Raw genomic sequence first — 27,537 nt, forward strand, 5'->3', positions numbered from 1 at the left:
TGTTTACTCCTGATTGACTGCCTCCTGCGTCGGGCGTCCTTGAACAGGGCCAGCTGTGGGTCATCTTCATCCACGCTGTCAGGCTCACACAGTTGGGTCTGCGTCGTAACCAGATGGGAGGGGCCTGGCTGAGGCCTCTGCGGAGCCTCATCAGCAAGCTCTCCAACACCCTCAGCAAGCTCTCCAACACCCCCCTCCTCCTCCTCTGAATCGTCCGACCCAACTGCCGAACCCACAGGCTGACCCTGAATCACAACAGGGAGCTATTTTGGTTATTGGTTATGGAAGCATTTGAGACGTTTGGCCACTTTAACATGCTTACAGTCCACCCATTCAGTTTTGAAGGGAGGAAAGTCTTTTCATGCAACTAAATACTGGAGCTTTCCTTGGTGTTTATTAGAGTCTAAAATGTCCTTCATTTCAAAACGTTGTTCCCCCTCAATCATGAATGGCTCTGGTGGTGGACAGACCTGTTTTTTTTTCATTGTTTGCCTCCTATAATTTTGATATCTACATAGTTTGCTTAATATTGTCTTGCCTGCTCACTTCTGCTCAGTGCTTTTGAAGGAGTAGATTTTTTTAGCCATTGTGCCCTTTTCAGTGAGGACTATCACCATTTTAACTCTTATTCTTAAGAAGTAGCAGAGAACTGATGTTGTTAGTATATGGTATTTCCCTTTTTGTTGGCCATGTTCTTGTCACTTCCACAAGTGAAACACACTATCATTTAAACTTTGATGGAATGCATTTGATTTTTGATTTGCATCCTAGTTATCACCATCCCCTGCTTTCCCTGGGTAATTCTTGGCTGATTACTGCTTATACATGCAATTAGAATAATTACATCTGATTATGCAAATCAGTATCATTGTGTAATTAGAACACAGAATGATAAAGAATAAGACAGTGCCGTTTTGTCTCTTATTTCTTGTTTCACTTCCTAAGCCAGCTGCATAAGAGCATAAAATAGTTGGTTATTTCTGCTGTTGGCCTTTAAGTAAGAGAGCTCATTAAAGAACCTCAGATCTTTTAATGCAAAGTTCGCCATTTAAATAATTTATATTTGACTAGACCAACTGCATATTTTAGTCATTTTATTATTAACAGAGAACACAGATGTATTATCACAAAGGGAGTGGCTTTCGTGCTGGAATGGAAAGATTCTGCTTTCAGGCCCTGATTAAATTGTGTCTGCCTCTTCCCGTATCTTCTGTTCTCCTTCCATTGAGCTCACTTTGGCATATACAGATAGTCCTTGGACTTCTGGGCCCAGTGCTCTTCAACATCTTCATCAGATGTTGAGACTAGAAAGAGTACAGAGAAGAGCAACAAAGATGATTAGGGGACTGGAGGCTAAAACATATAAGGAACAGTTGCTGGAACTGGGAATGTCTAGTCTAATGAAGAGAAGGACTAGGGGTGACATGATAGCAGTGTTCCAATATCTCAGGGGCTGCCACAAAGAAGAGGGAGTCAAGCTATTCTCCAAAACACCTGAAGGCAGGACAAGAAGCAACGGATGGAAACTAACCAAACAGAGAAACAACCTAGAACTAAGGAGAAATTTTCTCTCAGTTAGGACAATTAATAAGTGGAACAACCTGCCTTCAGAAGCGGTGAATGCTCCAACTCTGGAAGTTTTTAAGAAGAGACTAGACAGCCATTTGTCTGAAATGGTATAGGGTTTCCTGCCTGAGCGGGAGGTGGTGGACTAGATGACCTCCAAGGTCCCTTCCAACTATTATTATTATTATTATTATTATTATTATTATTATTATTATTATTATTATTATTATTATTATTATTATTATTATTATTATTATTATTATTATTATCACCACAGTCAGCCAGATGTTCAGACTGGATTTGGCATTTTTGTCTACCTATCGAGTCCTTACCAAGGACCTGGGATAGGCAGATCTGGATGTTTGATGGTATTACAGATATCGTCGCAGGATGGAAGCTTTTCCTAGTAAGGCCGCCTTTTGCAATTGACTGATGGCAAATTTGTCAATGCCAATGGTGTTCAAGTGGTGCTCCAGTTGTTTTGGGATTGCACCCAAGGCGCCTATTACTATTGGTGCTACCCTTGCTTGCCTTTGCCACAGTCTTTCTATTTCTATTTGTAGGTCTTTGTATTTTGTTATCTTCTCCAGTTCTTTCTCGTCTATTCTGCTGTCTCCAGGCACTGCCACGTCCACTATCTAGACTTTTTTGTCTTTCTTATCGACAATTGTTAAGTCTGGGGTGTTATGTTGCAGGTGCTTGTCTGTTTGAATTCTGAAGTCCCAGAGCAGTTTAACTTTTATCATTTTCTATGACTTTCTCTATTTTATGATCCCACCAGTTCTTGCTTACAGGCAAATGATATTTCTTGCAGATCTTCCAGTGCGCCATTGTTGCTACTTTGTCATGCCGCTGCTTGTAGTCAGTCTGTGACTCTGTGCGATCTTCTTGCAGCAGCTTTCCAGGTGGTCCACTGTTTCTTCAGCTTCTTTGCATAGGCGGCACTTACTGTCTGTTGCTGTTTTCTCAATTTTGACTTTGTATGCATTTGTCCTTAAGGCTTGGTCTTGTGCAGCCAGAATTAGTCCCTCGGTCTCTTTCTTCAACTTTCCTGCTCTTAGCCATTGCCAGGTCTTGTTATTATCTACTTTCCAGCTATTTTTTTAATGTACTGTCCATGTAGTGGTTTGTCTTCCCATGCCTCTATTCTGGTCTTCCCATGCCTCTATTCATGCCTCTTCATTTGGTCTTTCTTGTAGGCCAGTTTGGTCTCTCCAGTAGTCAGTAAGCCTTCCTGCTATACTAATTTCAGTGCATCTTCACCATTGTCCTTCAGATATTCTTCCAAAGCCATTTTTTTCTTCTTCAACCATCTGGTGTACTTGCAGCATTCCACGTCCACCTATTTGCCTTGGTAGAAAGAGTCTGTCAATGTCACTGCATGGATGAAGGGCATGATTCATTGTCATTATTTTTCTAGTCTTCCTATCCATTGCTTTTAGTTCTGCTTGAGTCCAGTCCACTATTCCACTGTGTATCTAATGACTGGAATTGCCCAGGTGTTGATTGCCTTCACGGTATTTCCTCCATTGAGTTTGGACTTTAAGATCTTCTTCACTCTCTTAATGTATTGACCTCTAATCTTTTTCTTGACTTCAATGTGCTTGATGTTGTCAGCTTGAATGATACCCAAGTATTTGTAGTAATCTTCCTCATCCAGACTCTTAATGTTATTTTCATTGGGCATCTTGATACCTTCAGTTTTCACTATTTTCTATTGTTTGAGAGTAAGTGTGGCACATTTGTCCAAGCCAAACTCCATTGCAATATCTTGGCTATATATATGGACAGTGTTCAGCAGTAATTCTATTTCAGATGATGTTTTTCCATACAGCTTTAGATCATCCATGTAAAGGGGCTGGGATAGTCTGGCAGATGTTTTTGATGTTTGATAGTCATGTCCTGAGTTATTCAGTATTGTTGACAGAGGAAACAGTGCAATAACAAATAGTAGTGGTGATAATGAATCTCCTTGAAATATTCTTCTCTTGATATTAACCTCTCCCAGTCTTTCACCATTGACCTGCAACTATGTCTTCCATTGTGCCATCGATCTTTGCACAAATTTTCTGATGTTTGTTATTATTATTGTTATTGTTATTATTATTATCACAATTGAGCCCAAAATTTATGTTGCTAAGTGAGACATTTCTTAAGTGAATTTTGTCCCATTTTCTGGCCTTGCTTGCCACATTTGTTAAGTGATCCCCTGCAGTTGTTAAGTTAGTAACACAGTTATTAAGTGAATCCGGCTTCCCCATTGACTTTGCTTGTCAGAAGGTCACAAAAGGAGAGCATATGACCCCCGGGACACTGCAGCTGTCATAAATATGAACCAGTTTCCAAGCATCCAGATTTTGATCCCATGACCATGGGGATGCTGCAAGGGTCTTTAGTTGAAAAACAGTCCTAAGTCACTTTTTTCCGTGCTGTTGTAACTTTGAACAGTCACTAAACAAACTGTTGTAAGTCAAAGAGTATCTGTACTGGTAGTCCTCGACATACAGTCACAGTTGGGACCAGAATTTCCATAGCTAAGTAAGATAGTTATTAAGTGAGTTGCCTCTGATTTTGTAACCTTTTTTGCCATGGTTGTTAAGCAAATCACTGCAGCTGTTTAGTGAATCATGTGGTCAATTAAGCCTATCTGGCTTCCCCCATTGATTTTGCTTCTCAGGAACTGGTTTGGAGGGTTGAAAATGAGACCACATGACCACAGGATGCTGCAAATGTCAAAAGTACATGCCAGATGCCAAGCACCCAAATTTTAATCACATGACTGTGGGGAATGCTGTGATGGTCCTAAGTGCAAGGACCAGTCATAAGTCACTTTTTTCCTTGCCATTGTAACTTCAAACAGAAACTAGACAAATGGTTGAAAGTCGAGGACTCCCTCTGTGAATTCAAGTTATTCTTCTGCTATCCTATAAACACGCGCACACAAACATACACATAATCCTGCAATGTGGGCAAGGGTTAGACAGCAACTTGCCCCAAGTTGCACATACAATATATATTCCCAGATCTCTACAGCCAAAGTCTATTAATTTTTACTCTCCTGACAGTTCCTCCTACATGTTCTGATATAATTACAAAATAGAATTAATTACAAAAACAGAAATGTACAATGAAGAGATAAGAAACAATTTTGGATATGCTGGATTTAAAGACCGTCTGTTTCTATAATGTGTTCCCAGAATAGAGATAAATCACTGGAGCTAGCTTAATAATTATTTATTCATTTATTGAGTTTATTGAGCTGTTGATTGGTGAAGATTCCTGTTGGTTTGTTAACAACAGGGTTAAAGCCACCATTAGTAAAATAAATATTACAAAAAGCAACAATTAAAAGCTGATGGAGAGATTATTTGCCTCCTTGAGAGAAGCCAGCCTAGCTGCCTCTTGGCTAGCCTTTATCCTATCAATGCAAGTCTGCAAAAGCTTGGAAACCATCAAGTTCTCCTTTCTCAAGCTGGTAGAACAGGTTGGAAACCATCCTATACCAAAATCTTGCACACCAAAAGGAAAATGAAGTGATGATCATTTTCCTGATGTGGCTACTTTTATTGCTTCACCAAAGTAAAATAGCTTATTGTGGTTCAGCTATGCTGGCCGAGGAAGTTGTCAAGGTGGCAGACCCCTGACCTCGCTGGCTTCATGTCTTAAGGGAGGACTATAAATCATCATCTCTTGGTTTTTAGCCCCCTTCCCATCTCAGCTTCTGTATTCAACTGGCATGAAGCTTAATTTATAATAACCAGTGCAAAATTAAATCCCAAATCATCAGTGCTTGGCAAACCTATTTCATGTATAGATATGTTCAGGCTGTGAGTTTCGATGAAAATTGACTGATAAACCAAACACAGGATATTAAACTCTTTACAGTCGCTGATTTTTAATATTAAAATAGATTATTCCACTTGATTGCATCACAAGGAGGAAACAGAGAAGCGACGGAGGTCGTTTTTCTCAGAAACATATCACTGGCCATTTTCTCAGCAATTACGGTACATCTGACAGCAAGAAAGCAAAGACTTCCCCATCAGCCTTAATTGGCCACCTGCCATTTCATAAAGTGTTTTGAGGTTGCTTTCAGAGCCTCTTCTTTCCTTGTCCTTTTCCTGTGTTACTGAAAAGTGTAAGGTAAAGGTAAAGGTAAAGGTTCCCCCGCACATGCGTGCTAGTCGTTTCCGACTCTAGGGGCCGGTGCTCATCTCCGTTTCAAAGCCGAAGAGCCAGCGCTTGTCCGAGGACATCTCCGTGGTCATGTGGCCGGCATGACTAGACGCCAAAGGCGCACGGAACGCTGTTACCTTCCCACCGGAGTGGTCCCTATTTTTCTACTTGCATTTTTACGTGCTTTCGAACTGCTAGGTTGGCAGAAGCTGGGACGAGTAACAGGCGCTCACTCTGTTACGCGGCACTCGGGATTCGACCCGCCAAACTGCCGACCTTCCAATCGACAAGCTCAGCGTCCTAACCCACTGAGCCACCGCGTCCCTTCTCTGAAAAGTGTATCTCCTTCCATTAATGGCCAATAATATCTCCAGGAAAGCAATTGGTTGCAACTGACCTAATACAGAGGGTGGAAATGCCAATGGTGCTGCTGATTATGCCTGCCTGCCTGCTTATTTATTTGTTTGCTTGTTTGTTTGTTTAATTTGTATGCTGCTCATCTCTCTACCAAGCAACTCAGAGCTTCATTGGTAGTATTTAGACTAAAGAGAAGCCAGCTGAAATTAATGGTATGTTAGCTATTATATTATCATAACTCTGAATGGTGCTTCTTACCAATAATTTAGTTTGCATGCTGTGCTAATGAAAATAAAAGTTTAAAGCTTCTTTTTGTACTTGTAGAGCATCTCATTGATTGATTGAGTGAGTGAGTGATTAGATTTGTTTGTCATCCATCTAGCTGTCATCCTTCTAGCTTCGAGGTGATTTTGGGCTGCTTACAACTTTAAAAGCCAATAAAACCATCCAAAATAAATATTTCTAATATCAGTAAAAATTACAGTTAAGAATGATGCGCAGAGGGGGAGGTGGGATCTTCTCTTAATCTGTCAACTACCTCCAGTGTGATACATTCCTGGTGGTTCACTGGCAGGAAGGTCAGAAAAATGGAAGCAGACCTCGTCTCAGGTGACAAAATGTTCCAGAGGGCAGGAGTCACAGCAGAAAAAGCTCTTCTGGGCCCTGCCAGCTGAACTCCTGTGGCCAAGGGGGCTCGCAGCATCCTCCTTCTGCTGGCATGGGTGGGACGGGCCAATCCCATTGGGGTGAGACCATTCCTCAGATAGCCTGGACCCATGCCAGGCAGAGATTTAAAGATTTTTTTTTAAAAAAAGGAGAGAACAACTGTGTATCTTGAACTAAAAAGAAACTGTATATTTTAATCCCAATACAGTAAGGAAAAAAATTCATGAAATACAAAACAGGTTGCAAAAGTATGTTACCCCAGATTGTGAAATATTTCTGAGACAGTGCTGTTAAATGTTGGATTTCCTTTGGAGCAGATAGGCCTGGGAGAGTCACGTGTTCTGTTTTCCCATATCTGCAACAATGCAGTGCATAGTATAAAATATAATTCACTGAAATAGCTAAAGACCAGGTTTCGCCTGAGTTTAGCATATGTGGCGAGCTTATGTTCCAATGTATTATGTGACCTGTGTTTAGCATACGTGCTTACATTACGTTTCAATGTATTGTGTGAACAGTGCACCCTACCTGGTAAATTTAGGCTCAGTTGTATACCTGGCTAGTCCAATTAATGTACCTGCTTTGAGTGTCATGTCTAATGTTATTTGCATCAGATTCTCAAGATCCATGTATTGGTCCAAACATTTAATTGTATCCTTGCCTTTCCTATTATTGCTATTTCTTTTCTCCAAATTCAGGGCTATATGCATTGTGTCACAGTACTATACAGAGCCACACAGAGCAACTTACTTAGGTCAAACTGAGATGTTTGACCAGAATTTAGCATTAAAAACAAGAAAGTACTTGGGCTCACTGAAAATTCTCCTGAGTGTTTATTTCAGTAACCATAGTTATGAAGGACAGTCCTTTTTTCCAGAAAGCTGTCCTTTAGATTTAATATTTGTTTTCTTGGTTTTGCTCTTGCATGCTTCTTTGTAAAGCAAAATTACCAACATAAACAGTTATATTTTTATACTAATGAACCTCTTTCAAATTTGCCCCCTTTTCAGGTTTGTCCCTTATTATTTTCCAAGACAATAAGGTCACTGTAAGTGCATATGCTAAACCAGGGCTTTTCAACTTTTTCACCCATTGTACCACTTTTAGGATATGGCAACGTCCAAGTACCACCAGTCGCCTAGCAAGGTGTCAAAAACATGATGACCCCCCCCAAAAGTGATGAAGTACAGGTCGTCCTCGACTTACAACAGTTCGCTTAGTGACTGTTCGAAGTTACAATGGCACTGAAAAAAGTGCCCCCCAAGCCACAGCCGAGCAAGACACCTGCCTGCCCGCCTGGATGCTGCAAAGTTCCAGCTGATCAGCACTTCTGGGCTTAGCAGAAGCGCCGGGATCAGCGCCGAAGTCCAGCTAGAGCCTGGCGCTGTTCCTGGTGCTTCCGCTGAGCCCTGACAGCCCTGAAGAAGCGCTGATCCTGAGCCCTGCAGCTCCAGCTGTCTCTCGCTCAGGCTTGTGCGGTGCTGCCACGGGTTCAGCTCATTCCTCTCCCCTGCTACCACTTTTCTAGGATGGTCGCGTACTACCTGCCAGGTGCCAACGTACCACAGGTGGTACTCGTACCACTGGTTGAAAAGCCCTGTGCTAAACCGCCAGAAAACAAGCTGTTCTGCATAAGCATCTATCAAAGCTGCTGTAGTTACACTGGGCTTGAAATATCCTACATTGAAAAGAGTGTTCGGAATAGATTGCTTCCAAGGTCTCTTCCTACATTTTAGCCCTGTTTGCACAAAACACTTAAATAAACTAGTAACAATTCTATTGTTCAACATGCTAACCTTAGAAAATAAATCTCAGAAAGAAAATGGAGGCTGCACCCTTTCTTTTAGATCTGAGTGGGATCAAACCCAGTTAATCTCTTTGCTTAATCCTCTAAAACCCAAATTAAACCAAAGAGTAGAGCCGCTTTTTTAGGGACGCGGTGGCTCAGTGGGTTAGGACGCTGAGCTTGTTGATCAGATGGTCGGCAGTTTGGTGGGTCGAATCCCGAGTGCCGCGTAGCAGAGTGAGCACCTGTTACTCATCCCAGCTTCTGCCAACCTAGCAGTTCGAAAGCACGTAAAAATGCAAGTAGAAAAATAGGGACCACTACGGTGGGAAGCTAACAGCGTTCCGTGCGCCTTTGGCGTCTAGTCATGCCGGCCACATGACCACAGAGACGTCCTCGGACAAGCGCTGGCTCTTCGGCTTTGAAATGGAGATGAGCACCGGCCCCTAGAGTTGGAAACGACTAGCACACATGTGCGGGGGAACCTTTATCTTTATCTAGAGCTGCTTTACAGCTCACAGCATAGCCCTAAGAAGGGAATTGCAACATAGTAACAAAGTTACAGCTTAAAGTTCCATCCTCAGTTAGGGACACACACACACACACATACACACACACACCAATTATTTCAACATCCATCTCCTTAACAAGGGACTTCCCCAACTCTGCTGCCACCTCTGAAAAAACCCTTTTGCCTACCAATAGAACTAAGCCCAGGTACATGAACAAGGACCTACCTAGCTTCTCCCCAGCCAATCAGATACCTCGTATTTCTGGCCTTGTAACCCTCAACTTGTATGAAAAATATTTCATTTTCTGTTGTTCAGAATCACCCTTTCTTGTAAAGCCGGCATCCAATATCATTGCTGCAATAAACATGTTGGGTTCTGTAACTGGTTTTTCCGTGGCAAATCTTTTTCAACTTGTCTGCTGCCAGGAGCGACTTCCCATCGCCCAGTGCGCTTACACAGAGAGGGCCTCCTCAGGGTGCCGTTGGCTAGACAATGTCGGCTGGCAACCCCCAGGGGGAGGGCCTTCTCTGTGGGAGCGCCAGCCCTGTGGAACCAACTCCCCCTTGAGCTCCGGATGGCCCCGGATCTCCGGTCCTTTCGTCGCGACCTCAAAACATTCCTTTTCCATCAGGCTGACCTGGACTGATGATAGGGGTTTTTAAAAAGAAAATGTTTTTAATATTTTATCACTGGGGGTTATTAGTTTAATCTTTTTTTTAACATTTGTATTATTGTGTTTTATTGTTGTTAGCCGCCCTGAGTCCTTCGGGAGATAGGGCAGCATATAAGTCCCAATAATAAATAAATAAATAAATAAATAAATAAATAAATAAATAAGTATGCTGTACAAATCTGATACTTTTGGCTAATTTATGGTTCTAATTGTGTGACCAGCTAAAATATGCTGTGCAAATGCAGATTAAAGGTAAAGGTAAAGGTTCCCCCGCACATGCGTGCTAGTCGTTTCCGACTCTAGGGGCCGGTGCTCATCTCCGTTTCATAGCCGAAGAGCCAGCGCTTGTCCGAGGACGTCTCCGTGGTCATGTGGCCGGCATGACTAGACACCAAAGGCGCACGGAACGCTGTTACCTTCCCACCGTAGTGGTCCCTATTTGTCTACTTGCATTTTTACATGCTTTCGAACTGCTAGGTGGGCAGAAGCTGGGACGAGTAACAGGCGCTCACTCTGTTACGCGGCACTCGGGATTCGACCCGCCAAACTGCCGACCTTCCGATCGACAAGCTCAGCGTCCTAACCCACTGAGCCACCGCGTCCCTTAAATGCAGATTACGACTCTATAATTGTACATTTCCCTCCCTGGCCAATCATATTAGCTTCCTAGTATCTGCTTTTTTTAATGCACTTCAGGGAAGGAGTTTTCTCTCCAACCCACCATCCTTAGGTATTCCAAACTGTGCATGTCGCCTTCTGTTTGTCTTCTAAAAATAGTACTCCTTGTTGATTCCAATTTGAGAAGTATATTTTTGCCACACATGTAGAAATGCTGTGTTTCGTTTTCCTAAGGGTTAGTTTTAGGCAATAGTTCCACTGACCTCTTTTGGCTGTCTGTTACATCTCTTAAGTAGCCTAGCAGATGTTGTGATTCAGGGTCAGCCTGTGGGTTCGGCAGTTGGGTCGGATGACTCGGATGACAGATGAGGGGGAGGAGGGGGGTGTTGAAGAAGAACTTGCTGATGATGGCTTGGAGGCTCCGCAGAGCCCCCAGCCAGGCCCCTCTTACTTGGTGGAGACCCAGCTGTGTGAGCCCGACAGTGTGGATGAAGATGACCCACAGCTGGCCCTGTTCAAGGACGCCCGACGCAGGAGGCAGTCAAGTAGGAGCAAGCAGAGAAAGGCTGTGGGACTTCTCGGAAGGAGGCAAAGAGAGGCCACGCCCTGAACTCTTATAAAGGGAGTGTTTGGGGGAGGGCTGGTTTGCTGAAAGCAACCGCTCCGATAGAGGATCAAAGCTCCGGTATCTTGTTTCATGTTTTGTTGTTTGTTTGTGTAATAAATTTGGCAGACGTATTCCAGCCTCTGCCGTTTGTACAGGGGTTGCCTTTCTGCAAGGCCGGTAGCAGGCTGGTACAGAACAGCAGATCACAAAAGAACTTAAATTGGATCAAAACATTATTATTTATTTATTTATTTATTTTATTTTATTTGATTTATAAAAACGGTAAAGGTTCCCCCGCACATGCATGCTAGTCGTTTCCGACTCTAGGGGCCGGTGCTCATCTCTGTTTCAAAGCCGAAGAGCCAGCGCTTGTCCGAGGACATCTCCGTCGTCATGTGGCCGGCATGACTAGATGCCAAAGGCGCACGGAACGCTGTTACCTTCCCACCGTAGTGGTCCCTATTTTTCTACTTGCATTTTTACGTGCTGCTAGGTTGGCAGAAGCTGGGACGAGTAACAGGCGCTCACTCTGCTACACGGCACTCGGGATTCGACCCGCCAAACTGCCGACCTTCCGATCAACAAGCTCAGCATCCTAACCCACTATACCGCCCTTTTCCCGAAGGACTCAGGGCGGTGTACAGGGCAAATTAAAAAATAAAATATTCAGATTAAAATACGATTAAATTAATAGCCCCAACACATTAAAATTGGATTTAAAACCTTAAAAACCCCTCAGTCCAGGCCGGCCAGCTCAAATAGCCAGGTTTTTAGGTCCCGGCGAAACGAACGAAGGTCGGGGGCGATCTGGAGTTCCACCGGCAGCTGATTCCATAGGGCAGGTGCACCCACCGAGAACGCTCTCCCCCTGGGAATCACCCGCCGGCACTCCTTGACTGGCGGGACCCTGAGGAGGCCTTCCCTGTGGGAGCGCACGGGATGATGGGAAGTTGATGCTGGCAGCAGGTACTCCCCTATATAGTTCATTTTTCCATGTTTCTTTTGAAAAACACCAGTGTCTTATCTCCACATTTGGAAAGAGAAGAAAATGACCAATATTTCACATTATATTGATTACACATAGTCCTCAACTTACGACCACAATTTACCCCAACATTTTACAATCTTTCTTACCATGGTTGTTAAGCGAATCTGGCTTCCCCATTGACTTTGCTTGTCAGAAGGTTGCAAAAGGGGATCACATGAACTCAGGACATGGCAACGGCCATAAATTCATGCTAATTGCAAGTGTCTGAATTTTGATCATATGACCATGGGCATGCTACAACAGTGATAAGTGTGAAAATTGGTCCTAACTCACTTTTTTCAGTGCCATTATAACTTTGAACGGTCACTAAACAAATGGTTGTAAGTTGAGGACTACCCTTGCTCTTCTTGAAAAATAGGATCCTATTTTAAGTAAATTTTTATGTCCTGCCAATTTGGATCAGTGTCTTTGCATGTTTTTGTTTTGTATCAGTATTTCTTGTCTGCAGTCCTTCAGATGTGTTGGAATTTAGTGGCCCGTCATTCTGGTTGAAGATTATGGGAAATGAAGGCAATATATTTGGGGAACGTAGATTAAAAAGAGTAGTTTTACAGAGATCTAGTAGTAAATTTACATAAATTTAACAGCAGTGCAAGCCGTAATCCATCAATTCCTTCCTTCCTTCCTTCCTTCCTTCCTTCCTTCCTTCCTTCCTTCCTTCCTTCCTTCCTTCCTTCCTTCTCCTTTATTAGATTTTTTTTAACAAAACAACATTTAATCTTAAAGAAAAAGAATTTTTTAAAAAATTAAAAATACAAGCAAAGAATACCAACTAAAAAGGGAAAGGGAAACAAAATGTATATTTTATAACTATCAGTAGTCACTGTTTTATCAATGAATTGATACAATAATATGAACAAAACAGTACTATCTTGTATAGGTCATAATATTATAGTGAATTCATTGATAAACTAATGTAATGAGTGTCTACTGTTAATATTAATAACCCCAGCATGATAGGAAGTACTGGCTGAGGAATCTGGGAGTTGAAGTCCACACATCTTATTGTTGCCAAGGTTGAAAAGCACTGTTATAGAGCAGACATGTCAAACACAAGGCCCGGGGGCCAGATCCGGCCCGTGAAGTGGTTTCATGCTGCCCGCGAAGCCATCTTGGAAACGAGGGAACGGCCCCCACTGCCTTGGCCCTGGCCCAGAGACCCTCCTCCTCCCAGAGACCCTCAGATCTGTCCCACTCCTGCCCAGGCCCCCATAGGCACCCTTGATGTGAACGATGTAGAGCTGGCCACGCCCACCCAGTAGGCCATACGCACTCTAGCCATGCCCACCCAGTAGGCCACGCCCACCCAGGCCATACCCACCCGGCCCCCTGAGGGCAACCGCAATGCTGATGCGGCCCTCAGTGAAATTGAGTTTGACACCCCTGTTATAGAGGGTCAACACCCACCCTCTCACAAGGCTTGTGGGGAACATCCAGGTGTTGATTTTTTTTTAAAAAAAATCATCAGGATGGAAGCCATACAGATCTCTTGGGTGGAATGCTGTTCCAAAGGACAGGCACTGATTTTGACACTGTTTCTGTTGGTACTCATTGCCTGACTTCACTATTGGGGGAAGGGTCTAACCCAGAGCATTTTTGTGGAATTTCCCCCCCCCCCCAGATGCATGTTTTTACATTTAATAATTAGCACTTCCTAATGGAACAGTGGTGATATTTATGGATCTTTCTGCTACTGTAGTAGCTGATTCCTGATGCTGTGGGCTTCACTTTGGAAAGGTATTTTAATGGCACAAACGTGGAGCCAAAGGTCACATAACAAAAATGACAAAAGCATCATTATTTGTTTGCAACTTAATTTCTCCATCATTACACTCAGTGCTTTTTTTGTAAGAAAAAAGGTGCCGGAACTCACATGTTTTTAATCTTTTATCTATCTTTCGCACATAGTCAATCACTGTACACACACCCACACATGTTAGTTGTGCAACGAAACATAATGGTTGCTGCCCACAGTAAGCACTCAGTGCGTGACCACACGACCAATCACAAGTCGAGCAGTGCCACAAGCTGAGCAGTTGGATGAAGTACGCATGTATCAGACTCGACACAAGCAGCCCGCATGCACCGTTTTAATGATTTTGCCACCGACCTGCTACACTCGACAGGGCGGTTCAAGTCCACATGGACCAAACATCAAATTTTCAAAAGTTACTTTTAAAACCTGGAAAATCCATCAAAAAAAGGTGCCAGAACTCCGTTCTGGTGGGTTCTATAACAAAAAAAGCACTGATTACACTATATGTAATAGTATGTGGGAATGACCTCAGGAGATGGTAGCAGGGGAATGGTCAGATAAGAGAGGGCATAGCCTGCAGCTGGATACTGAGTGGGGCAGGAGGCTTAGAAGGGACCCGCTTTAGTTTCTTTGAGGTGTACAGAAGAGGTGGTGGTTATGTACTTTCAGACTTGCAAGATTCTGTTAAAGTAGAAATAGTTCATCTGGTTAGGTTTCCTATCTGGTCTGTCTGGGAAGGAGCCAGAGAACTAAGAGAGGTTAACCTAAAAGTAAACAGGCAAACTACATTTATACAAACCACACTCTCCTATGTGTTATAATCTTGCATATATATATATATATATATATATATATATATATATATATATGCAATTTACACAAATATGAGCTGTCACTGTTGTGACTACTGCCTGTCGATGGCCTTCGGTTAGGCTGAAACAGGAAATAAAGATTTGTCCCATGTTTGGGGCCTAGCAAGGTAATCTAAATAGTTAACAAGCATTTAACATATTATATATATATATATATATATATATATATATATATATATATATATATATATATAAGGGACGTGGTGGCTCAGTGGGTTAGGACGCTGAGCTTGTTGATCAGAAGGTCGGCAGTTTGGCGGGTTGAATCCCAAGTGCCATGTAACAGAGTGAGCGCCTGTTACTCGTCCCAGCTTCTGCCAACCTAGCAGTTCGAAAGCACGTAAAAATGCAAGTAGAAAAATAGGGACCACTACGGTGGGAAGGTAACAGCGTTCCGTGCGCCTTTGGCGTCTAGTCATGCTGGCCACATGACCACGGAGACGTTCTCGGACAAGCGCTGGCTCTTCGGCTTTGAAACGGAGATGAGCACCGGCCCCTAGAGTTGGAAACGACTAGCACGCATGTGCGGGGGAACCTTTACCTTTACCTTTATGTTATATATATATAATCTCAGAAGGGTATGGCTGACTGATGAAAACTAATAAGTTTGAAATGCATATCAGTCTCCCTTAATTCTTTGTTAGCAATTTAAAATTTACACAAATATGAACTGTCACCGGTGTGACTACTGCCTGTCGATGGCCTTCAGGTTAGGCTGAAACAGGAAATAAAGATTTGTCCCATGTTTGGGGCCTAGCAAGGTAATCTAAAATAGTTAACAAGCATTTGACATGTATATATATGTATGTATATGTATAATGTATGTATATGTATAATTGCTTGATATTTGCTCAAAAAATATTTTGTCCTTTTTTTAAAGAACTGTCGCATATTGGTTTGCTGGGGGCAAGCAGATATAATTATAGTAATTAAGTAATTAGAACTTGTAACTTGCTTTAGTTGATGTAGTAAAATAGTGGCTGACACAAGCTGTATTCACAAAATATCAAGGTTTCCAATGCCAAGATGCAAAATAAGTGCAATATGTGGAGTCTGCAATAGACTAATTAGTCTGGAACATGTTGCTTTTAACGGTATTTCCAGTTACAGGATACAGCAGAAGTGCAGGTAGTCCTCAACATAAGACCACAATTGAGACTAAAACATCCATTGCTAAAAGAGATGGTCATTAAGTGAGTCATGCCTAATTTTATAACTTTTTTTTTCTTATGGTCATTAAGCAGATCCAGCTTTGCCTGCTGACTTTGCTTCTGAAACGGGCTGGGAAGGTTGGAAATAGGGTTCATGTGACCTTGGGATGCTGCAACTATCATACATACATGTCATTTGCTAGGTGCCGGAATTTGGATCACATGATTGCAGGGACACTGCAACAGTTGTAAGTGTAAAGGACCAGTTGTAGGGGTTTTTTTCAGCATGGTTGTAACTTCGAATGGTCTTTTAAATGATTGTACATTCAGGATTACCTGTTGGCAACTTTGGAGGCCCAATATGCAGATTTGAAATATTGGCATTCATGAAATAGCTGCTGGTGAAAGGGGGTTGCCTGTTCCAAAAATGGTTTCCATAGTGGGCATGACAGAATAACAGAAAAACAGAGCTTGAAGGAACCTTGGAGGTCTTCTAGTCCAACCCCCAGCTTGGGCAGGAAACCCTATACCAGGGGTAGGCAACCTCGGCTCTTTTATGACTCATGGACTTCAACTCCCAGAATTCCTGAGTCAGCTATGCTGACTCAGGAATTCTGGGAGTTGAAGTCCATGAGTCATAAAAGAGCCGAGGTTGCCTACCCCTGCCCTATACCATTTCAGACAAATGATTGTCCAGTCTCTTCTTAAAAACTTCCAGTGTTGGAGCATTCACAACTTGTAGAGGCAGGTTGTTCCACTGGTTAGTTGTTCTAACTGTCAGGAAGTTTCTCCTTAGTTCTAGGTTGCTTCTCCCCTTGATTAGTTTCCATCTGTTGCTTCTTCTCCTGCCTTCAGGCGCTTTGGAGAATAGCTTGACTCCCTCTTCTTTGTGGCAGCCCCTGAGATATTGGAACACTCCTATCATTGCTATTACCGCTAACATGACATCAGAAGTTGACAGACTGTTCTCTCTTGTACCTTTGTGCTAGCCTTAGGCACAGCTTAAAGTATTTTTGTAAATGAAGGTGATGATTTGCAGCAAGCCAGCTGCTGTGTTGCCTTGTCCTATGACAGTGCTGGCTTCCTGTCCTGTTTTATAGGAGTAGAAAATTTTCATTCCCAGTTGTGTAGAGAATTGTATTGTTTTTTCCTAAGGAAATAGAAAGGTTGCTAAAGATGTTTTAATCTTCCATCTCATTAGGCTACTTACTACAAAGTGTGAACCAATAAATTCACTCTTATTCATTTGTTCTTCATTTTTGTTTGTCTTTTCTGTTTTCAGCAGTTACCCTGATTTTCTGCATAACATTCCATCATACTTAAAGAAGTATTTTCAAATGGTGCCATTTCAGTTCCAAATTCATAGGCAGCCAGCTACCTGAGTTTGTTGTTGACTTGATAGGGAACACCTCCTCCCCAAAAATAACACCCTTCATGAACTTGCATATAGTTCAGCCTTAGCTATATCTCTTGTGCAGAGTTTCAGCAGACCAGCAGTGGACCATTCTGGGGCCACCATCTTCTCTGTCCAGAATGGAAGACCAGCCATAGGACAGTGACGGCGAACCTTTTAGACTGACTGAGTGCCCAAACTGCAACCCAAAACTCACTTATTTATCACAAAGTGCCAGGGCCGCATCAGCATTGTGGTGCCCTCAGGGTGGGGGCAGGGAGGCGCCTCTGACTGCCGCCTCTGGCACGCAAAACCCAGGGGTGCAAAAATGGGCCACCGTGCTGCAAGGAGCAAAAATGGCCACCGCCACACCGCAGGGTGCAGATATACAAGGTGCTGCACCATGCAAGAACGGGGCAGGGCTAGTGAGTATCACACATGCACTAGCCCTGCCCCATTTGCAGCGCGTGTGTGCTCGCAGCCCTGTGCACGCATACACGCATGTAAAATGCTTCCCCTCCCTTTTCTTCCAGTCCACCAATCGACAATGGTTGGTGACCTCTGCTCTGCCACCTCTATTCGAGCTGGCTAGTTGGCTGCTTCGCCTCCTTTGTGCTGGGCGGGGCTTCTGCTCCGGGTGGCGGTGGCGGCATGATGGACCTGCTGCTGGCAGCAGTGGCGCGCGTGCCAACAGAGAAGGCTCTGTGTGCCGCCTCTGGCACGCGTGCCATAGGTTCGCCACCACTGGCCTAGGATATAGGACAAAATTGTGCCTCATCCCAGTTCTTGTAACTCTTACTTGAACACGTTCAGGTGGGTAAAATAGGGAAGCTACAACTATTTGGAGCAGCCCCAGTGCCAGCAATTCTTACATGAAACAAGGGGCTCCTTGGTCCTCTCTGAACCTAATTGTTTTCTTGCACACTCGCTGAACAGTGGTCAGCACTGATGATGTTAGCTAGTTTGGTAATGAGATGTCTGCAAGAAAACAACCAAGCTCAGTGAGCACCAAGGACCCCTGAGCTACAAGTATTCTCCTTTATTGGTTACATGAAGCGGCCCACTTCATTTTGACTGGTGATAGAACAGTTCCTGGCAAGGAAGAAGAAGGTAAGGTGGGAGCGATGCAGCTAATTCCTGAGGCATAGCCAGTGATTTGGTATTTACAAAAAGACGAAAAGGGGAAACAATTTTCTGCTCTTGAAAGTCTTCTCCTTCTAAAATCATTTCAGGTGAAGAGCCTCAGCCCTTAAAGCACGGGTGTCAAACTCGTCGCGTCACGTGACATGTCACGATGTATTGTGACACACACACCCCACATTGCTGGAGCTGGGGTGGGCGGGACCTCAGCATGATGCAACCAGCCGACTGGCAGTTTTGACACCCTTGCCTTAAAGCAAACCAATTCATTCACCTCCCACCAATTGTCATTTTAAGGATCTCTTTTCAAAGCCACTTGACTCCTTACTTGCTGTGAAGGTTAACTCGACCTATATATGTTATATTCAGAGGTGCTTTTTTCCCAGCATTTCTATGGCTTCATGCAGCTTTTAAAAGCTTATCTTTTCTCCTTCTGGCAAAATATGTCCTCAGCAGCTGCATTAACTGAACAGATGATTATACCTGAATCTTAGCATTCTGCAGCATGTAAAATGGCTGTACAGCATCTGGTGCTTGAAAGATTTGTGCAGGCAGGCAACCAAGTAGATTATGGGGATAAACAGAGCTCCTGTAGGAAAAAAGCTACAACACTTGTGGCTTTTTAAGATACCCCAAAGAGTAGACTTTTCTGTCCCATTCTGAGAATCCTCCAAATGGTGTGGTCCTCAACTTGTTGCTGGGAATCCTGCGGTTCCTATCCACACATATGGATGGTGGACAGGCCTAGTGGAAGCTATGAAATACATAAAATCATGCCTGGTATGGAAGTGTGAACAAAGAGAAGTTTTTCTCCCTCTGGATGATATGGGATCATCCACTGAGATGTATTGTAGGAAGAATCAAGGTTAATAAAAGAAAAAAAATATATAGCACCCAGATTTCATCTGTAGAATTTGTTGTTCTTAGAATTTGTTGCTTCAACCACCAGCTAAAATGTTTTTTGTAAAAGGGAGTCTCAACAAATTAATGGAGGATTACACTATCTAGTAGCCATTGATGATTTTAAAAAAATATGTGCCATATTTTAATCATTTCTGGCTCCTAGTGACCACATAGATTTTCTCCAAAAATCTCTATCTCTAACCTGTTCTTTTGTGTCTCCCAATGGTGCACTCATCACCGTTGTAACAAAGTCTTGATACCAACTTCCGAATCATAGCCTACACTCTTTAAATACTAGCTCCTACGGAAGAGGAAGCAAATATTCTCCTCCATTCCCTGTTTGTGAGTTTTCTGTAAGCACTTATTAGGTGAAGAATGATGAACCATATTGGCTTATGGTCTTCCTTTTGGGACTCGCCTTATTAAGGGAGAGTGTAATAGAAGTAGGATCCACCTCTTCCCAACCTTGTGTTTTCATTTCTATAGCAGCTTCTTCATCTGGTGAGCTTCAAATATATTGGATTTCATCATTTGGAAAGTATTGAGGGTCTATGACAATTTGCCGCAGCTGACTCACCACAGTCAGCTTGTCATGGCCAACTCGGCACAGGACAACTCACTGAGAGACAAGAGTTACATTAATATCAAAGAAATTGTAGAATAGAATCACTAAAGAAAGGATGCAAAAGGAGGGACAGAATGGAATGTGAATGGCAAAAATTAAAATATTTTTTATTTTAAATAATTAAATAGAATTGTTAAATTGTCCCGTAGTGAGTTGTCCTGTGGCAAATTGGCCACAGTTGGTAAGTTGGCTGCAGCGAATTGGCTGTGCTGAGTTGTCCCACGGCGAGTTGCCCATGGTAAGTTGGCTGCAGTAAATTGTCCCATTCCAATATTGGATTGGAGAAAAAAGTTCTAGAAATATGTTAGCACCCCAGAAAGGTTAAAAAAGGGCTAGCAATGTATTTATGAGACAGGTTATAACTGATAGATCAAGATGGTTGGGGAGTGGAGTTGAAAATGGAAGAAATGCAAATATACCGTTATAGCAGTTCACTACTTAGCCCCCTCCAAAAGTGTGGGATTTCAGCTCCCATGAATTTTAGGCAGAATTACTGGTGACAAAAGATTATGAAAGTTGTGGTCCAAAATATCTGGAAGGCATCAATTTGCTACCCCTGCTATCCTGGCTTTAAAAGTAATGGCTTCCTCTTTGCTTTCTCTTTTCCTTATTACAGTTCTTTCCAGAGATCCATTTGGCCAAGATCCCCACCTTGGACTCTTCAAATGAACTATTCAGTCCCGATGGCCTACACCATCATCTAATAACATAAAAAGCCAGGAGTCAACTATGGGTGATTCTACAGCAGAGATTGTTGGTCAAGACACAGACATGGGTTGCAAAGATGCTCAGATGGGGCTTGCCAAGAGAGTAGCTGCCATCACTGTAACGGCTGGTCCCAATGGAATTAAACCAAATAGTCAGGAAGCAATAGAAGAAACTGTTGGTCCGTTATCTAATTGCACAGCTGAAAACAACCAAAGGAATGGGGTCAGTGTTGATTCAGGAACCTCTGAAGAACTGGATGGCACCAATGAGCTACATGAGCCAAAGAAGGTCCCCAAAAGGCCCAATTTGACTGGCAGGAAGTATTCCCTTCAAGAAAAGACTACTGGGAATTACTTGAGTTCCTCTGATCTTCCAGACTTTGGTCCATATGCCACGGGACCCTCCATGCATATTTCACCACGAACAGGGAGGAGGCCAACAATAGAGTCCCACCGAGTCTCTATCTCGGATGCTGCAGTAAGTTTGCTCTTTGTGAGCCATTCTGATGGCTAACTATTATGTCAGTTGGAAATTTCTATGAATATTCTCAGTCATCCAGGTCATGGTTGTCCCAAAGGTGTTTTTTCAAAAGACAACTGGACTGTCTTTGTTTTTTCTCTTGAATACATTTTGTTTCTCATCCAAGAAGCTTCTTCAGTCATAACTGAAGAAGCTTCTTGGGTGGGAAGTGAAATGTCTTCTTGGATGAGAAACAAAATGTGTTCAAGAGAAAAAACAAAGACAGTCCAGTTGCTTTTTGAAAAAGCACCTTCGGGACATGTCTGTTGGGAATGACTTTAGTTCAGCAATGCAAAAAGGTCCACCCAGCCTATTCCGAATAATTAATGCAAGTGTTCCTCCCAGCTACCAATATCTGAATCATAATTTTACCACCTGCCCCTTCCATTTCTTTCTACCATCATTTTTGGGTGCATCTGCTTTGGCACATATCTGTGGAAGTTTTCTCTGTGGCGGTAGCTTGCTGATTATTATTTTATTGGCTGACGTGCGTAGCATTTCCCAGAGGACTCACATAAGAGCGGAAAGCAAGCAATTCAATATTTTAATGCAGGCAAAGAATGCGTGGTTGCTACATATTGATAACTTCCAAAGTCCACATAACACTCTCGCTGGACCACAAAGACTAGCTGATGTATTGTAGCGTCAGCTTTCATTAAGTCAAGTCTCCTTTGTCTGTTGCTCTTAGTTGGCAGATATATTTATATTTGTGCCCAGAAGAAAAGTATTTTAATATAAATTGTCAAGGCAAAATGACCATGAAATGAAAGAGGTTCACAGTCAGACCTGTGACATCCCTTTCCAAATATATAAAAGTTGTGGATTGATTAATTCCTTTGTAATAATAGTAACTATTTTTATATTGCTATGTAAATTTATCAGTGAGGGAAAACTCAGTTGTTTAAGACATGCTGTGATGAAAGCCAATGAAATAAAAAAGGGGTCCCTGATTTTGGGAGAACAGAAATTTGCAATTTTGAAAATATGCAATGGGAAGCCATTAGGTATCTAATGTAGCTACACACAGAGCTGTTTTAAAGGCAAGCTATTCAATCTTCTGTTAAGAATAATTACACTAATAAAGATTCCTTTATCCCATATTTTTAATTCAATCTGTGGTTATCTTCTGCAAGTATCATCATATTTTCCTCTGATCTCTGCCCTTGTTTGTTTCTATTTTTCAAACATTGTTGAAGGTCCCTGGGAAGGCCAAAGAATGAGTCTCTTTAAGGACACTAGCTTTTGTGACCTACCACATTTCTTTTTAAACAGCAAGCTGTCGCTAGAAGTGAAGTTTAGTGTGACATTGATGGAGACTAACAGCGGAATGACTGATTTTGTCTCTAAGACATAGCTATTTATTCTAGGTTTCTAGGTCCACCCTTCCTGCCTTTTCCTTTCATCTTTAATGCATCTTTTCCATCACTGCTGACTGCAGAGTTAAAACAGATGTGACATGTTTTATTTTCAGTATTTACAGGTAGTCCTCAATCTATGACTGTAATGGAGCCCATAAATTGCATTGTAAGTCATGATGGTTGTAAATCAAGGCAGCCCATGACCCAATTTTATGACTTTTTGGGGCAGTTGTTAAATGAACGCCACAGTTGTTAAGTGAATGCAGCAGTCATTAAGCGACCACTGCAGTCATTAAGTGAATCAATATACAGTATTTCTATGCGTAATTATTGCCAGAAAGCAGCCAGAAAGGCTAGAAACTAGCACAAAACATTGTAAATCATAGGCACATGACTGTTGTAAAGATGAGCCAGTTGCCAAGCACTTGAAATGCAGTCATGTGACCATAGGGGTATATGCAGACAGCAGACTAGTCTTAAGGATTACCTGCATGGAGCACAAAGCACACATAGACATTTTGTGTGCAAGACATTCTCTTTGTTTCTGATATTGATGTAATCCAAAGCCATACATAACTGGAGTGGGGGAAAGCAGCATCTTGAGGTCTATAAATTTCTTTTTAAAAGATTTTCAGAAAGACCTATAGGGGAGAGATGAAATGGAATGCTGAATGGCAAGAAAGAGGACTGGATGGACAGGAATCTCCAATTGCAGTATTATTATTTTTTTGCTACAGGCCCTAATTGTAAAGTATCTGTGTACAGCAGGCTACTCTTAATTCTGTCCAGATGTGTTGGACTTCAGCTGACAAGTATCCCAACCAATACTGTGCCATAGGGAGTCTTGAGTAAAGATTGAGCACATCTGCTAAGTACCAGATCAGGGAAGATTAAAAAAAAACCACACAAGAAGATTAAAAAAAACAGACAAAATACCACCCACAGAATAGCCCAAAGCACAGACTCTTTTAGACAGAAGTTCCCTGAGGATGGACTCCAGCAAGTGTCCGAAAACTCAGAAGACAAAACTTCTGGTCCTGGTGACTGACCCAGATTGGATCCTGCAACATTATCCTGGGACACGTATATTTGCCTTCATTTTTGAGGGAAGATTAGCTTAAACATTTGCTTTATCAAAGAGTTGGCCTGTTTGCAATTTCTTTTCTCTCCCGGCCCCCACCTAAATCATAGGAGTGTTTGACAGGCACATTATGTTTGTGTAATGCATTATGTATGTGTTGAAGATTGCCTGCTTTCCTAGACAAATTTCTTCCAGTCTCCCTAGAACCTTCAGATGCCTAAGAATGCCTTCAAAAGCAACACCTCCTAAGTCATTTGTCATTGTCAGTCCCCAGAGGCAGTATATCCATACTGCCACGGTTAAACTCATTATGCAACCTAATTTATTCATCTTGGCAAAAATGAAGATGAAATCGATCAATGCCATCAGTTGAAGGTGAAGATGGATGACTGCTTCCCACTGCATGATGTAAACAAGGAACAGCAAAAGCGGGTGCCATTTGAAGCCTCTGCATACCCAGCCAGTGACACATTTTTTTGGCAAGAAGAGATGACATATTTTCTGTGGTAATATTGCTAGAGAGCCAATTGCATCAGCTGAAAGCAGCTAGATTGTTATGTGCTCTTTCTGGTGATTTAACTCTCTTTTTCAAAGCTTCCAGAAGAAAATGTTAAACATTAGGATGAGATTTTGGAATCGGAGGACAGCATAATTTTCTTTCTTTTTTTTTAAAAGAAATGTTTATTAAAAAAAGATTTTACATATGCTTAAAAACCTACAGAAACTTAAAAGAAAAAGTATTGAAAGAAAATCTACAGGAGTTAAAAAAGTGAAAGATTACAAGAGAAAGAAAAAGCAAAGTCTAAAGCAGCTACTTCAAGTCTTCTGTGCAGCAGTTACTTACACAGTAATTGCCATTTCCATCTTCCCAAACTGCATACTGTGGTTTCCTTCTTTCCAGAAACCAATCTTTTATAGCAGTCAATCCCCAAATCAACTGTTCATTTTATCCGTTTTCAGCAAAAAATCCAAAAAGGGTCTTCCACTATTTTATAAAAGTAATTGTTTATCTCCTTTATCAAACAAGTCAAACAGTGTTCCAATATTTGAGGGGCTATCACAAAGAAGAGAGTGGTCAACTTCTTTTCCAAAGAACCAGAGGGCAGGACAAGAAACAATGAATGGAAACTAATCAAAGAGAGACGCAATGATTTTTAAAAATCATTTAAATCTACATTTACTTTAACTGGTTACCATAAGTAACCACGCTATGCAGACCATGTCCTTCTGATTCTCTCATTTCTTAACAACAGCCATTCCATAATCCAAACAGTAGGCAGCTAAATGCAGTTTAAGATCAAGTAGTCAGAATCTTCCTCTTTCTTTTGCATCTCTAGAGAATCATTGTTGTTGTTAGCTGCAAAGTCGTGTCCGACCCATCGCAACCCTATGGACAACGTTCCTCCAGGCCTTCCGGTCCTCTACCATCTTCTGGAGTCCATTTAAGCTCACGCCTTCAGTGACTCCATCCAGCCACCTCATTCTCTGTCGTCCCCTTCTTCTCTTGTCCTCAATCTTTCCCAGCATTAGGCTCTTCTGCAGTGAGTCCTTCCTTCTCATTAGGTGGCCAAAGTATTTGAGTTTTAGCTTCAGGATCTGGCCTTTTAAAGAGCAGTCAGGGTTGATCTCCTCTAGAACTGACTGGTTTGATCGCCTTGCAGTCCAAGACACTCGCAGGAGTCTTCTCCAGCACCATAGTTCAAAGGCCTCAATTCTTTGGCGCTCAGCTTTTTTTATGGCTCAACTTTCACATCCATACATTGCAACTGGGAAGACCATAGCCTTGACTATACGCACTTTTGTTGTCTCTGCTTTTTAGTGTGCTGTCCAGATTTGCCATGGCTTTCCTCCCCAGGAGCAAGCGTCTTTTAATTTCTTGGCTACAGTCCCCATCTGCAGTGATCTTGGAGCCCAGGAAAATAAAATCTGTCACTACCTCCATTTCTTCCCCATCTATTTGCCAGGAATTGAGAGGGCCGGATGCTATGATCTTGGTTTTTTTAATGTTAAGTTTCAACCCAAGTTTTGCACTCTCCTTCTTCACCCGCAACAAGAGGCTCTTTAGTTCTTCTTCACTTTCTGCCATTAGAGTGGTATCATCTGCATATCTTAGGTTGTTGATATTTTTTCCGGCAATCTTAATTCCAACTTTTGATTCATCTAGCCCTCATTTTCTCATGATGTGCTCTGCATATAAGTTAAATAGGCAGGGCGACAGTATACAGCCTTGCCGGACTCCTTTCCCAATTTTGAACCAATCAGTGCTTCCGTGTCCAGTTGTCACTGTTGCTTCTTGGCCCACATATACAGTAGGTTTCTCAAGAGACAAATAAGATGGTCTGGTATGCCCATCTCTTTAAGAACTTGCCACAGTTTGTTATGATCCACACAATCAAAAGCTTTAGCATAGTCAGTGAAGCAGAAGTAGATGTTTTTCTGGAACTCTCTAGTTTTCTCCATGATCCAGCGTATGTTGGCAATTTGATCTCTAGTTCCTCTGCCTCTTCGAAATCCTGCCTGTACTTCTGGTAGTTCTCAATCCACATACTGCTGGAGTCTAGCTTGTAGGATTTTAAGCATAACTTTACTAGCATGAGACTAGAGAATCATATTTAATGCCAATAAAGGAGAATATTTGTAGCTCAGAGTTGAAATGAGGGGTCCTTGGTGCTCTCTGAGTTTGGTTTTCTTACAGATGGTTCATTAACATCACCAGTTGATGATGTTACCTAGTTTAGGTAATGAAATGGCTGCAAAGAAAATGACCAAGTTCAGAGAGCACCAAGGACCCCTGAATCTTGTATTTAACTCTTGAGGATAGGATAATTTCTTCAAGTTGCCTTGAGGCCCCCACTTTTTCCTCCAATTGAAAGTGTGATGAATTGCTAGATTTATCTGTCATTGTTCCTCTCTCTAGTCTATATGGCAAGCCAGGTAGGTTCTTGGCTTCTGATGTTGGAGTGAGTCCAGCCAGCCAGCCTCTTATTGGATCCTCCTAATCAGGAATTACTTGTAGTACAAGATCTGTTTTTCTCAGATTCCTTTTGTGGTGAGCTACTGAATGGTGCTGCAGATATGTTGAAACCCTGGGACTGCATTATCCACTCAAGGAGGGGATTAGATTCTCCTGGATAAGGAAGAGAGAAGGACTTTCAGTATCATCTTGTTTGAGTTGACAGGTCTCTGTAAGCCCTACAGCAGGGCTTTTCAACCTTTTCCCCCATTGTACCACTTTTTGGATATGGCAACATCTGAGTACCACCAGTCGCCTAGCAAGGTGTCAAAAACTTGATGACCAAAAAAAAAGTAAAAAAAGTGAAGTTCAGGTAGTCCTCAACTTACAACAGTTCGCTTAGTGACTGTTCGAAGTTACAATGGCACTGAAAAAAGTGCCCCCCAAGCCACAGCTGAGCAAGACACCTGCCTGCCCGCCCGGTGGCGCTCTTCCTCCTGTCCAAGGTTTTCATTGTTGTGAGCATTTCTGTTGAGGATTGGCAGCAGGGGTGGGGTGGGGGGGAGTTTGGTTTCTATTTCCCCCCCTCTGCTGGGTGGTTGCAGCAGGTTTTGGTCATTTCACATGACCCTGGGACACTGTGACTGTCATAAATATGAATCATTTGCCAAGCAGCTGAATGTAAATCACAAGACCCTGGAGATGCAACATTCCAGCTGATCGGCACCTCTTCTGGGCTCAGAAGTGCCAGGATCAGCGCCGAGCTCCAGCTGAAGCCTGGCACTGATCCTGGCGCTTCCACTGAGCCCTGACAGCCCTGGCGCTTTCATTGAGCCCTGACAGCCCTGCAGCTCCAGCCATCTCTCGCTCAGGCTTGTGTGGTGCTGCCACCCGTTCAGCTCATTCCCCGCCCCCGCTACCACTTTTCTAGGTTGGTCGCGTACCACCTGCCAGGTGCCAATGTACCACAGGTGGTACCCACTGGTTGAAAAGCCCTGCCCTACAGTACAGTATGTTCTTCTATACACAGTTGTTTCTTCCTCCTAGTATAGCATCTTACGTTACTGTA

At 42.6% G+C, this 27,537-nt stretch overlaps 1 protein-coding gene across 2 annotated transcripts in view; it reads left to right on the plus strand.

Moving 5' to 3' along the window:
* CAMKK1 (calcium/calmodulin dependent protein kinase kinase 1) overlaps nucleotides 1-27,537 on the plus strand; it is a 139,122-nt gene that overhangs the window by 42,248 nt on the left and 69,337 nt on the right. For both annotated transcript variants that reach the window (XM_081314145.1, XM_081314144.1), the window contains exon 2: nucleotides 20,466-21,034. In XM_081314145.1, the coding sequence (XP_081170271.1) occupies nucleotides 20,579-21,034 (456 nt within the window). In that variant the 5' untranslated portion in view covers nucleotides 20,466-20,578. The remainder of the gene's footprint in view (nucleotides 1-20,465; nucleotides 21,035-27,537) is intronic.

Source organism: Vipera berus (assembly GCF_964194415.1).
Source record: "Vipera berus genome assembly, chromosome: 1".
Lineage (NCBI taxonomy): Eukaryota > Metazoa > Chordata > Lepidosauria > Squamata > Viperidae > Vipera > Vipera berus.